General features: G+C 44.4%; 1 protein-coding gene across 13 annotated transcripts in view; it reads right to left on the reverse strand.

Moving 5' to 3' along the window:
• Positions 1 to 5980, reverse strand: part of LOC147579951 (uncharacterized) — a 366722-nt gene extending 360742 nt beyond the window's left edge. For 3 of the 13 annotated variants that reach the window (XR_015252366.1, XR_015252365.1, XR_015252364.1), the window contains exon 1: positions 5516 to 5971. Coding sequence is in view for 4 of the 13 variants with exons in the window: in XM_086709727.1 (XP_086565853.1) it covers positions 5516 to 5751 (236 nt within the window). In the remaining 9 variants the exon portion in view is untranslated. Of the gene's footprint in view, positions 1 to 5515 lie in introns of all 13 variants that reach the window. The other 10 variants (XR_015252361.1, XR_015252369.1, XM_086709726.1 and 7 more) reach the window with 6 other exon arrangements.
• Between the last annotated feature and the right edge of the window lie 6296 nt (positions 5981 to 12276).

A 12276-nucleotide genomic window follows, 5' to 3' on the forward strand; every position in this document is an offset into this window, starting at 1 on the left:
TTCCTAAATCCTTCCTCGATGCTCACTACCATCTATATACTACTCCAAATGGAACAGAAATGGAGGGCCTGGACCAGAAAACCTCAGCATGTATGGTGAATTCCCTGAAAGATAAGCTTTGAGGCAGGGTTTTTGTTTTCAATTTCAAAATATTTAAAGAAGGAAGGGAAGAGGGAAATAAGAAGGCAGGAAAGAAGGAAGGAAGAAAGGGAAGAAGGAAAGAAACTATTAACGTTTTGAGTCAGTGACCATTCTTGTTCATTATTGGAACCCCAGCACCTAACATACAGTCTAGAATGTAGGTAACCTCCAAAGAATGTTGAGGGAGAACAAAAAGAAAAGACAACCCAAGGCCCACTGGTTATGTGTCTGATAGCTGTATGAGGTAGTCCAATCCTTGGCGGGTCACCAGGCATGGACCTTTTCACCATTTTACTCTGGAAATTATCTGAACAGCCCTCTATTTGGCCCCCTTTATTCGATCCTTGCCCTCAACACAGCAGCCAGAGTGATCCTGATAAAATGTAATCCTGGTCATTCCATTCCTCTGCTGAAAACCCAACAGAGGCTTCCTAATTAAAGCCAAAGCCCCTTCCAGGGCCAGAGCTGGGTGAGGTGAGGGAGGCACCTGGGGCACAGCATTTAAGGAGGTTCTCACTCTCAGGGACTCACCCTGTACTTGCACCACTGTGAGAGTGAGCACCTCCTTAAATAGTGAGCCCGGAGTACCTCCTTCACCTCAACCGAGTCCTGACACTGGCTCTTACTATGGTGTACAAGACCATACACCATTTAACCTCTTACCTCCTCTGCCTCTCTGACCCCATCTCCAAATATCCAGCCCCTCCCCTCCTTGGCTCACTCCACTTAAGCATACTGGCCTCTTAGCTGTTGCCTGGCCCACTTCCACCTCAGAATTTACAGTGCTTTTCCTTTTCATGAAACAATTTCCCCCAATATCCATGTGGCCGGGTCCCTTGTCTCCTTCAGGTGTCTGCTCAAATATTACCTTTTCTGTGATGCATTCGTGACTACTCTTAAAATTCAACCCCATTGCTATATCTCTTTCCCACTTTATTTTTATTCTTGGTACTTCGTTCCATCTAACATGCTATAAGTTGTTCATATTTACTTGTTGGTGGTCTGCCTTCCCTATTAGATTGTAAGACCCAGGACAAGGATTTTTAATCCATTTTTTTCATTGCTATGCACCAGAATCTAGGACAGTGCCTAGCATATGTAAATGTTCAATAAAAAAAAAATGTTAAGTAAATGGATAGCAGAAGACAATTTGTGATTTAAAGCCATGAAGAATAGAGAATTATAGGACTTTTTAATGAACAGGGGCCTTACTAAGGAGATAAGCAAACTATTGCTTGCAACCTATGTTTGTATGGTCCATGAGCCAAGAATGATCTATGAATTGAATTGTGTCCCTCTAAAACTCATATGTTGAAACCTAACCCCCATCATCTCAGAATGTGACCTTGATTTGGAAACAGGGTCAATTCAGACATAATTAGTTAAGATGAGGTCATACTGGAGTAGGATGGGCCCCTAGCCCAGTATGACTGGTGTCCTGACAAAGAGGAGAAATTTGGACGCAGACACACAGGGAGAATGCCATGTGAACGTGAGGGTAGAGGCTGGGGTGAAGTTTCTATAAACCAAGGGTCACCAAAGATTGCCATGGACAAAACTCTTCCTCACGTCCCCAGAGGGAAGCAACTCTGCTGACCGGATGATGTCAATTTGTAGCCTCCAGAACTGCGAGACAATACATTTCTGATGTTTAAGCCACACACTTTGTGGTGCTTTGGTACAGAAGCCCTAACAACCTAACGTGAATGGTTTGTACATCTGTAAACAGTTGTGGGAGGAGGAAAAGGGAAGAGAAGAAAGAGAAAGGAAGGAGGAGGAGAAGGAAATGGGGGCAAGATAAGGGGGGAGGGAAAGAGGGGAAGAAATACAGAGGCAGTATGTGGCCCACAAAGCGTAAATAATTAGCTATTTGGTCCTTTACAGAAAAAGCTTGTTGACAACTGCAAGTGTAGAGATCCTAGCCCATAATAACTCATGAAGAAATGGCAGCCTCCAGAAATGAAATCCCATATCCAGCCAGGTTCATACATCTAGTATGCACTGGTGTAGCTATACCTTAAACCAGGCTCTCTGACATCAAGTCTATTTTTAAAAAATCACACTACATGGGCTACTGCACTTTGAAAAATCATTTCTTCAATTCCCCCTTATTTAAGTGCATGTTACTGAGATGTTTTCATCAATTACTCAGCCTAGCAACCTGAGGACTTTACAGAAACATACCAGTATACATAATTTTTTTGAGCAGGGTGCCTACTATGGTCCATATTTTTTGTTTTGTTTTGTTTTTGCTTTCGGGCCTTGCCCTCCAGCAACTCATTTTCTGTGATACTGGTTCTCAAGCCATAATTAAAGCATAATTAAAGATCAAGAACAGATGTCTGCCTGCTCTCTGGAGCTTCCACAAACTAAGTAGTGTAGAGTTTGGTATTATGGGTTTTATGCTAAAGAGAAACAAAATAGGAGAACTATCTGTTGAACAAACCCACATACAAATGCTAAAGGCATAAGAAAGTGTTTAGAAGAAATACTGGTGGACCAGGGCTTCTAGCACTTCTTTTCATGTACCTGTAACTCAGGGAACAGCAAAATAAGTCCGTTCTGTTTTCATTAGCTCTATGACTTGATGGTATAGCCAAAAAAAGATCTACGTTCTTACTAACTCACTTGGCTGAGACACTGAACTGTGTGGAGGAGTTTCGCCATTTGTTAGCTGCCAAAGGGGACAGTGCTTCCTACAGAGGGTTACCGGAAGAGATTACGGGAGTGGAGGGCAGAGGCGTTCTTTCTCTTCCAAGGCTGCCTTATTAGTTGAAGCATAGGTGCCACTAATAAGGAACTATGTGTATAAATTTCCATTAATTTGCTGGTGAACCCAAAACATGGAGGAAATGAAAAGGATGTGGCTGCTCTAGTTTAAAAACTTATACTTTGCACAGAATGCACAAGTACCATAGAAATTAAATTTACCTAAATCTAAACAAAATTTGCTTTTTTAATTTTTTTTTTTCCTAATATCCCTTCTTTAAAGTAGGGATCTCATCTGAAGTTGAAATCTGGTGTTAGTTGGGTGGCTTTGGGCAATTGACTTAACCTCTTTTTGGCTTTCTTTCTTCAAAGAAAAAAAAGGGGCAGAAGGGAGGGGGGAGGGGATAACTATAATATACCAGTTATAAACTGTTTCAAAGATTAAGTGAAATAATGAAACATGAACATGCCTAACAATGGTCAGGAATCCAAAGTATGTTGATTTTCCATGTAAGTATATGGTGGAAGAAAATATGCAAATATTCACCTAATTATAATTATTTACATAATTGTTCATCTAATTATAACTAGCATGTGGAACATAAGCATTTATTTTCATAAGTAAATGCCACTAGCCATATGTTTTGTGATCTGTGAATTAGTTTCACATACACCCCAGCACTTCCATAAACTAAGACTCTCAGGAGTCTTAGGTGGGTAAGTGGAGGGTACAGCTAACACGGAGCAGAGCAGGGACCTGAGATCCAGGTTACTTTTCTGTTTTTCCACCAGGATCCTTTCCCCTATGGGTGTTGGCTCTAAACAGACATTTCTGTTATCTCAATGAACAGTTAAGAACATTTTGCTCTGGAGTGTGAAAGCTATGTACCACTGAGTCAAGGTGTGTGTGTGTGTGAAGCTTGGAGACGTTCTCCGATAAGAAAGGGATGGCATGCAACATATTCTGCAGGTTTTTAACCCTTCCTGGGTCCAAACCCCTTTAAAAATTCAGTAAAATTATGCCTCCTCCTTGCATTTTTACATCCACCTCCATCATTGTATGCCTAAATTTTGTGGTTTTCACAGATCTCCTAAAATCCATCTAGGGATCCTTAATGATGCCACTTAGCAGGTTTAAGAATCTCTAATTTAAACTACTGCTAAAATTAGATTAGCATTTAATTTAAATACAACAAAGAATGCTAGCTCTCACTTTCATATTCCACTAAGACCTTTTGTTTTTCAGTCCTCCAGTTTCTATTTCTGTTTTGTTGTGTTTTTTTTTTTTTCTTCCTAATTCAGTCTAAAGGTGGGGACATAAAACCATACTATCCAACTTTCTCAGGTTCCAGCTAAAGAAGTAATCAGATGCAGGAGCGGCACAGCACATTCTGGTGCAAACTGAAGACACCCTAACACTGGTAGGAAGTGACGAAGGAAGAAAAAGATTTTCAGAATGGAAATCAGAATTCTGAGGCAAAGTCTTCAAAATCCAGCCTGAAATTCCTATGTACTGGATAAAGGAGTGTCCTTGTCATGTTTCATTTTTACCTCTCTTGAGGGAAGGCTAGGGCCCCCCAGGTTGTTTGGCAATGATCCACTGCCCCACCAGAGGCCATCTGAAGCCTCTTCCAGCAGCCTCTTCTTGCTGGCCTTCTCCATGCCAGATCCCTGCTCCTCCTCTTCCTAGCCTTATTAATCTCCCCTCCCTGGTGTTGCAAAAACTGGCAGGTATCACTGCTGGGCTTGGCAAGTAGAAATGGCAGGTCCCAGAAGCCTAGGCCCCTGAGGAAGCTCACTCTTTTCCTTACCTGATGGGAAAAACCAGAGTCTGCCGTCTGGACAACCTATCTAAAGACGGAGCCGGCAGGGGAGGGCATGGGGTGGGGAGCAAGGGGCAAGGTTAACAAATACTATCCAAATTTAATGTTCAGCGAGTGGAAGCAGGACTCTAGTACCCTGTGCCCCAACATATCTAAGGGGTGGGGGTGGAGGGTGCTGCAGAGAGCTGGAGCAAACTTGTCGCGGGAACCACGTTAGGACGGTCCTCCTCCTCTCCCTCCCTCTCCGTCTTCCTTCTATCCCCCCCCACCCCCCCTTCTGCAGGAATAGTCCAGAGTTTCCAGGTCGAGGTAGAGGGAGAAAGAAGTGGGAGCTCTGTGGAGTCACTCTCGCGGGTGCACGGAAATTCTGTGCGGGTGGCTAGCCCAGGTGGCGGGGGGCGCTCGCTGTTTATTTAAGTGGGGGTCAGGTTAGGCACCTGGAGCACAAATCTTGCAAAACGAGTCTGAGAGCGGGGCGAGCTCTCGCAGGTAGGAAGGTGCAGCCGCCGAGCCAGAGGGGCCAAGGCCAGAGCCAGAGGCCGCCGCGCGGCAGGAGGCTGCGGCGGAGGGACCCTGGGAGGCGAGCCGGTGGCGTCCAACAACCGGCGCCGTCCAACAGCCGGCGCCGGCACCTTGGGCCGCTTACCCCGGGCCGCGACGCGCAGGGAGTGCCGGAGGAGACTGGCCGCAGCCTCCCGAGCCTCCGCCCCCTCCGTGGCCCTCGGGCCACGGGGACGCCGGCGGACGTTCGTTGGAGGGCCCGCGGGGAAGCCCACGCCTGCTTCTGACCCGGGAGGACGCACCGGGGCTGGCGAGGCTCGCGTCCCCGGCCTGCTACGCACCTGCAGCCGGCGAAGGGACGGCGTGCCTCGGGATTTCCGGGTGTCGGCGCCTCCTTCTCCGTCTGCCTGCCGCGGGTGAGAGCCGGGTGCGTCTCCGCTCTCCGCAGACGCAGGCCGGTCCCTTTCCCGCAGCCTCTCACCGCACGCTTTCTTAACCGGAGCTTGCGCGGTCTCGTGATCTCGGTGCCTGGCCCTGGGGACGCAAGGCCACATGCACCTAATAGCCATGTCTGCATCCGAGCTGGGCATCACGAGAGGCGCTCCTTCGGAGCCCCGTCTTCTGCATTACTATCCGGTCCCCAGCCCGTCTCTGCAGCCTAGTCCCCAAGCCTAGGACTCCCAGAATCTGGAGATGGAGCCCATTTCTTTCTCCAGAGCTGTTATTTTTTCTTTGGGCTTAGTGCACTTCTGTCCCTGCCTCCCTCCCCCCTTCCCCCCCAAGACTGACGCATTGTAATGCCCTGTCGGAGCCTCTCAGCCAGAGAAGCCAGGGAGGGGAAGAGCTAAGTCCAAAGTGCACAGGCCTTCAGGAGCTTCTTTTCTGGCCCAGCCATTCTGGCCCTCCCTGGGCTTCAGAAGAGTGCAGGGGCACATCAGGTATCCTGCCCTCTTATCTTGGGCAGCACTGTTCCCCAGAGGCCAGGCCCTGGTTGCTTCAACTGCTCTTCTTTGGGAGGCCCCAGAGTGGATTCCCTGAAGCCACAAGTCCATTTCCTTGGCGCTGTGGCCACCATGGAACTATAGATGGTGCTTCTCTTAGCTTTGCCCTTCCCCACCCCCTGGTTACCTGAGGTGACAAGAAACGTTGTCTCTTTCTTCTGGGCTTCAGACGATGGTCAAAGAAAGTAACGTTAAGGAATGATTTCAAAAGGATATTTTCAGTAAACGTTTCTTGATATATAACACGAATAGAAAAGTGCACAAATCTCATGGTACAACTTGATGAATGTTCACAAAATGAACATTAACAAGCATTTTTGAATGTTTGTTCTATCTATACATAATCCCTGAAGGGTTACAAATGATATACATTTATTCTTGAGGGGGATATTGGTGAAAAGGATTCCCCCCTCATGCAATATTTAGACTATTTGTAAACACACCCAAGTTTTATTTGTACAAGAAAAAATACTGGAATCACATATTCCTTTGGACAAAACTTTCCTTGCAAAAGGGTAGAAAGCTATTAGCTTGAATTGAGGAGAGAATGTTAGATGGTATTGCCCAATTGACATCTGGTTGGGGAACCATAACAACTCATTTGGTACAGGGTGATGTCCCTGCTTCCAAAACTCATGCCATAGTGACACTGCATTTTCATCCAGGTCACGCTGTTAAGGTACAACAGGGAGAGAAAGAGAGTATGTACATGCTGAGATAGAAAATTTCCAAAGTTTTAACCTTCTCGATACATTGCATAATAATTTATTTCTAAAGAGCATCTCTGCTATAGAAGCAAGGGGGTATAGTTGATGACTTTTTAGCAGGGAAAGCTTAAAACAGCAAGCCAAATATCCTTCATTGTTTGCCATGCCATCCTCTTTGGAAAGAGAGAAATTTCAATATCCATGCCCTGTCTGCCATCCACATGTTAAATATGTTAAGACATAAAAGCAGTCTTTTCATCTGTCTGATCTCTCTGGGGTCTTGATTAGAATTCTCTGTCCATATTTGATGGTCTGTTTTGAAGGAATTTTTAAAAAGAACTGTATTCCAGAAAGTAGCAAGACAATAATTTAAGGCACAGGAAACTGAAATAGTATTACAGTTTGTTTTATTCATGAGAAAATATTAGAATCCAGTATTATTTAGCTTTGAGTGAGGTGTATCAAGGGTTGACCACAGTCTCAAATAATCAGAGAAGGAAGACTTGGCAATGAGGCTTACATTTCTTCTTCACACCAGGGTAAAGGAAATGGGTTTACATTTCAATAAGAAGTAGAGAGAAAAATTGTTAAAAGTCAGAGACGTTAGAGATCAGAAAAATTAGAGATGGAAAATGTTTCAGCTATGTCATCTAGCCTATTATTTCTTTGCTCTCAGTAGTTAACGCCTGTCCACTTTGACAGCCACTAGTCATCTTTGCAGAGCTTTGTTCATGGGTCAGATCTATATATTCAAACCATAATGAGTGTTAACTCAGCGCAGTGCTGATTCACATTAACAGGATTTATACAATCAATACCTGAGATGTGTCCACCCTTAATGATTATAAAATAAATGTGAGATATAACCCCTTCCTTTAAAAAGTGCATCACTAACAGTAAATAAAACTCAGCACCAGAGTGACTCTTCACCTACTTTGCTCCTGTAATCATTACCTTTGTGAGGAAAAATAATAGCTAATATTTGCTGAGCACTTTATGCCTGCCAGTTTATTACATGAACTCATTTAATGCTTATAGTAAGAATATTAAGAAATAGAAATTGTTATTCTCAGATTATAAATGAGAAAACCCAAGACGCTGGAGGTGAAGCCATTTGACCATGATTTTAACTAGTAGATATATGATTTCTCCATCCTGGGACCTGAGAAAGAACTTGGTCAGTCCTCACATTTTACAATGAGGAAATTGAGACCCAGCAGAGGTAAGTGCTTCTTTCTCAAGATCACAACTTGTTCCTCCTAGGGCAGGTCACATAAAGTCTTGCCCTAAGGTGGCTATGTAATAAGATCAGGAGGAGATAAGCTTCTGGGTCTTGATTTTGTTCTGTCTTCTAAGAACTGGGAAGATACCCAGAAATTCTCTGTAACAGCATGCTGTAAGGATACAGCATCTGCTGATGCCTTGGCCTTGGGAAAGCCTCCAGGGCAAGACTTATTTACTCAGAAGCTGGGCCATGGGGATCCATCCCTCCGCAAGCCCAGCTAACTGCATGTGGAGGTGGAGACCAACTGACAGTGTCTGCATTTTGGGTCCCCGACCTACTAGCTCTGTGACCTTGAGAGACTTATAAGACCTGTCTAAATTTCAGATTCTCCTCTGTGTAACAAGGATTTTATGAGGGTTGTTGTGAAGACTAGACAGCAGATACATAACAAATGGCAAATATTAATAAGAGAAAAAAGAACGAATTAATAAGAGAAAAGTTTCAGAGATCCCTTGCAATTCCAATTCCAATTCATCTATCTTACTGCTTCTTAAGTCACCAAGACTGGGGAGTCCTTCAAAATATCCCTCCATAGCTTCAGCAGACACTTAATTGGCAAAGATTTGATGACTTGATGTGGTTCTTAATCAAGGACCTTGAAGTAAGGACCACTACACCGACAGGGTTAGAAATCTTTTCACTTATGAAGACCTATTTGGTGTATTCTGGACATAGGAAAACCATAATTACCATATTTAACAGCTTATAAAGCACAAGCCAAGCATCTTCCTTGCCTGTTTAATAATGTCCAGGTATCAGGCTTTTAATGGTATCTATCAGCCTTGAAAATATACATGAAATAACTTTTTTCATTAACTTTTTTTACTGTTTATTTACTTTTGAGAGAGAGAGACACAGAGCTCGAGTAGGGGAGGGGCAGAGAGAGAGGGAGGCACAGAATCCTAAGCAGGCTCCAGGCTTCCAGCTGTTGGCACAGAGCCCGATGCGGGGCTCGAACCCATGAACTGTGAGATCGTGACCTGAGCCGAAGTCAAACGCTTAACCGACTCAGCCACCCAGGCACCCCTACATGAAATAACTTTTACAACAGTAGTTCTCAAGCTTTAGCGTGCTCAGAATTATCAGGAAACCTTGTGAAAGATGTACATCTGAGCCAGGCAAGGCTGGGAGATATACATTTTATCAGCACCTCCAGCCTCGTTCTGAAGTTTAAGGTCCTCGGAACACACCTTGAGAAAGACTGTCCTAAGGGCTTGCAGTGGAGCTACTCTTTCTTGATGCTTTCCAGGAAAAACCCAAACAAATGCCCTTCATTCAGCAGGAGCAGCAGAAGAGGAATAGTCAACTCTTGAATTACGATAGATTTCTCCTCCTAATCTAAATGACTCAAACAGATACAGTTTCATTTGGCCCAGCTATATTATGTTCTATAAAAACACGAAGATTCACAAGTAAGCTCCAGATAGGGACTGATTTCCCTCACCAACTCTGATCACTAGGCTGTGATGGATTTAGTTCTCTAAGCAACGAGTGATTTCTTCTTTGGCACGAGAGATTGGAAGTAAAAAGGAAAAGAGGAGTGAATAAAGGGAGGTGGTAATAGATGGTTTGCACTGCATACAATGTGGGCTGGGTATAAAGTTGTCCAGAGAGAACGGAAGCTGAGTTCTTCCATCACACATCTAAAGGTTCCTATAGGAGTCTAAACAACGTATGTCAGGTGGCTTAATTAGAAACTCCTGGACTGTGAGTTTCACACACTCATGGGTGGGCCAATGGCCATTTTAGTATTTAGGCTTCGGTCACATGAGATAATAGCAGTTATCCAAAAGCATTTGAGTGAAAACACACACACACACACACACACACACACACACACACACACACACACTTTCTCATGCCTTAAAATAAAGCCTTGCATTTTTTAGAGTCTTTTTTTTTAAAGTTTATTTATTTACTTAGAGAGAGAGAGGGGGGGGGGGGGAGAGAGAGAAATCTAAGCAGGCTGCTCACTGCCAGCGAGAAACCTATTGTGGGGTTTGAGCTTACTAACTATGAGATCATGACCTGAGCTGAAGTCAGATGCTTAACCTACTGAGCCACAGAGGCACCCCAAAGCCCTGCTTTTAAACACAGCATATCATGTTGTTTTTGAGTTTAAATATTAGGGAACACATTTCATTGATGATTAAAACAATGCTAAACAGGGGCGCCTGGGTGGCTTAGTTGGTTAAGCATCTGACTCTTGGTTTTGGCTCAGGTCATGGTCTTATGGTTCTTGAGTTCGAACCCCACTTAGGGCTCTGCGCTGACAGTGCAGAACCTGCTTGGGAATCTCTCTCTCTCTTTCTGCCCACCCCTTGCTTGTGTTCTGTCTCTCAAAATAAATAAAGTTAAAACATAATTTAAGGGGCACCTGGGTGGCTCAGTCAGTTAAGCGTCTGACTTTGGCTCAGGTCATGATCTCACACTCTGAGTTCGAGCCCCAGGTCGGGCTCTGTGCTGACAGCTCAGAGCCTGGAGCCTGCTTCGGATTCTGTGTCTCCCTCTCTCTCTGCCCCTCTCTCACTCACACTCTGTCTCTCAAAAATGAATAAATGTTAAAAATTAAAAAAAAATAATTTAAAACAATACTAAACACTACTAATTATTTGAGGGGGTGTGGTGAACATTTGCTCTGTCCTTCCTCTAGGCAGTGTGCTAAAGGAGCCTAATGCCCCCGGATGGACACTAGGTAACTCTTCAATGGAATTTGAATTTTGTTATTGTTTATGGGTGTGATTCTGATTATGCTGGAAGCTGGAAGTATATTGTCAGCCATCTTTCAGGGTGGTAGTATTGCCCTGCCCTGTTTAATCAGAGCTTCTTAGAAGAAGTGGGCTCAGGAGTGATTTAAAATGAAAGAAGATGGATGTTTAACGAATTTCAATAAAAAAGTTCAATCATTTTTAAATTGAGAGTGGGTATGGAAACTGAGACCCATGGGAATTAAAGGAAGTGCTCAAAGCCATACAGATTGTTTTGTTGTTTGGGGCATTATGGGGCTAACAGACCTCACAGGCCTAACTTGGAAAAGATGGCAGGACATCTTGGCCCTGCCCTCATCGCTGTTCCCCTGATTTCGTGCAATTCCACTTGGTCATCTGTGTTCCACATAGGAAGTCGTGCCTGTTTTCTGAATATTGAAGGTACAGTGTAAATGTAAAGTTTTTATAGTGAGGTACGCAGGACCAATACCTGTTTAAGTAAAGATCTAAATATTTTGCTGAGACAGCGAAGTTAGTATGGATCCCAGGGTAAAAAAAAATCCAGGACAGGAAATGCTCAGTCCTCCAGCACTGCCTGGCTACCTGGAGCCCTGGGCTGTGACCCTCAGCCCCGCCCTGCAGTATTAGCTCAGGACTCCAGAGCAGAGGCTGTGATTTACTGCAGGGCTGTGGGCAAGTTCCTGGAACCTGGCTGTCCTTCCCCCTTCCGCGTTTGTACACCAGAGGGATGCTGCTGCTGTCTCCGCACTGCTTCATCAGAGACACTGTGTGAAGGTAGCTCCTGTTTGGGAAGGTTTTAGAGCACACATTCCACCTCCCTGCTAATACAATTACTAACACTTTCTCGTAGGATAGGGCCAACTCTTCACCCTTTTTCTTCCTTTAAAAACAGAACAAAGGGTATCTTTTCTTGTCTCCCTGTGGCCCAAAAGGCTTTAGTGGTTGTTACCTCCTCAGAAGGTCAGTTTGCTGAGGTTAACAGTATTCCTAGGCACACCACAAATAAACAACAATAACAACAAAAATTACTGCTGTGGTGGTTCTTAAGTTACAATAAGCAGACTTTTCTAACTGTAAAAACATTGGCCCCAGCCTGTCTCCACACCACCTCTGTCCTCAAAAGTGCTAGGCCTGGGGTCGCAGAGGGGAAACCAGACTGTTTATTGGGGCCATCTTGTTTTGGTCATCGCCAAGGCTTTCCGCAAGAAGCATTTAAAAAAATGTTTTGGAAGTAAGGTGACCTTTCAATAGCCAAAGAAGTACCTCTTAGCGCGCACAGTTCTGCGCACAGCCTGTTTCTCAGTTTGGAAATCCTTTAACAGTTTATGGAGGGCCACTCTTTAAGCCAATCCAACAGCTCCTTTTTCCATAACCTGATTT

The sequence above is a fragment of the Puma concolor genome, chromosome B3 (genome assembly GCF_028749965.1).
Source record: "Puma concolor isolate L17-30 chromosome B3, mPumCon1.1.hap2, whole genome shotgun sequence".
NCBI classification, from domain to species: domain Eukaryota; kingdom Metazoa; phylum Chordata; class Mammalia; order Carnivora; family Felidae; genus Puma; species Puma concolor.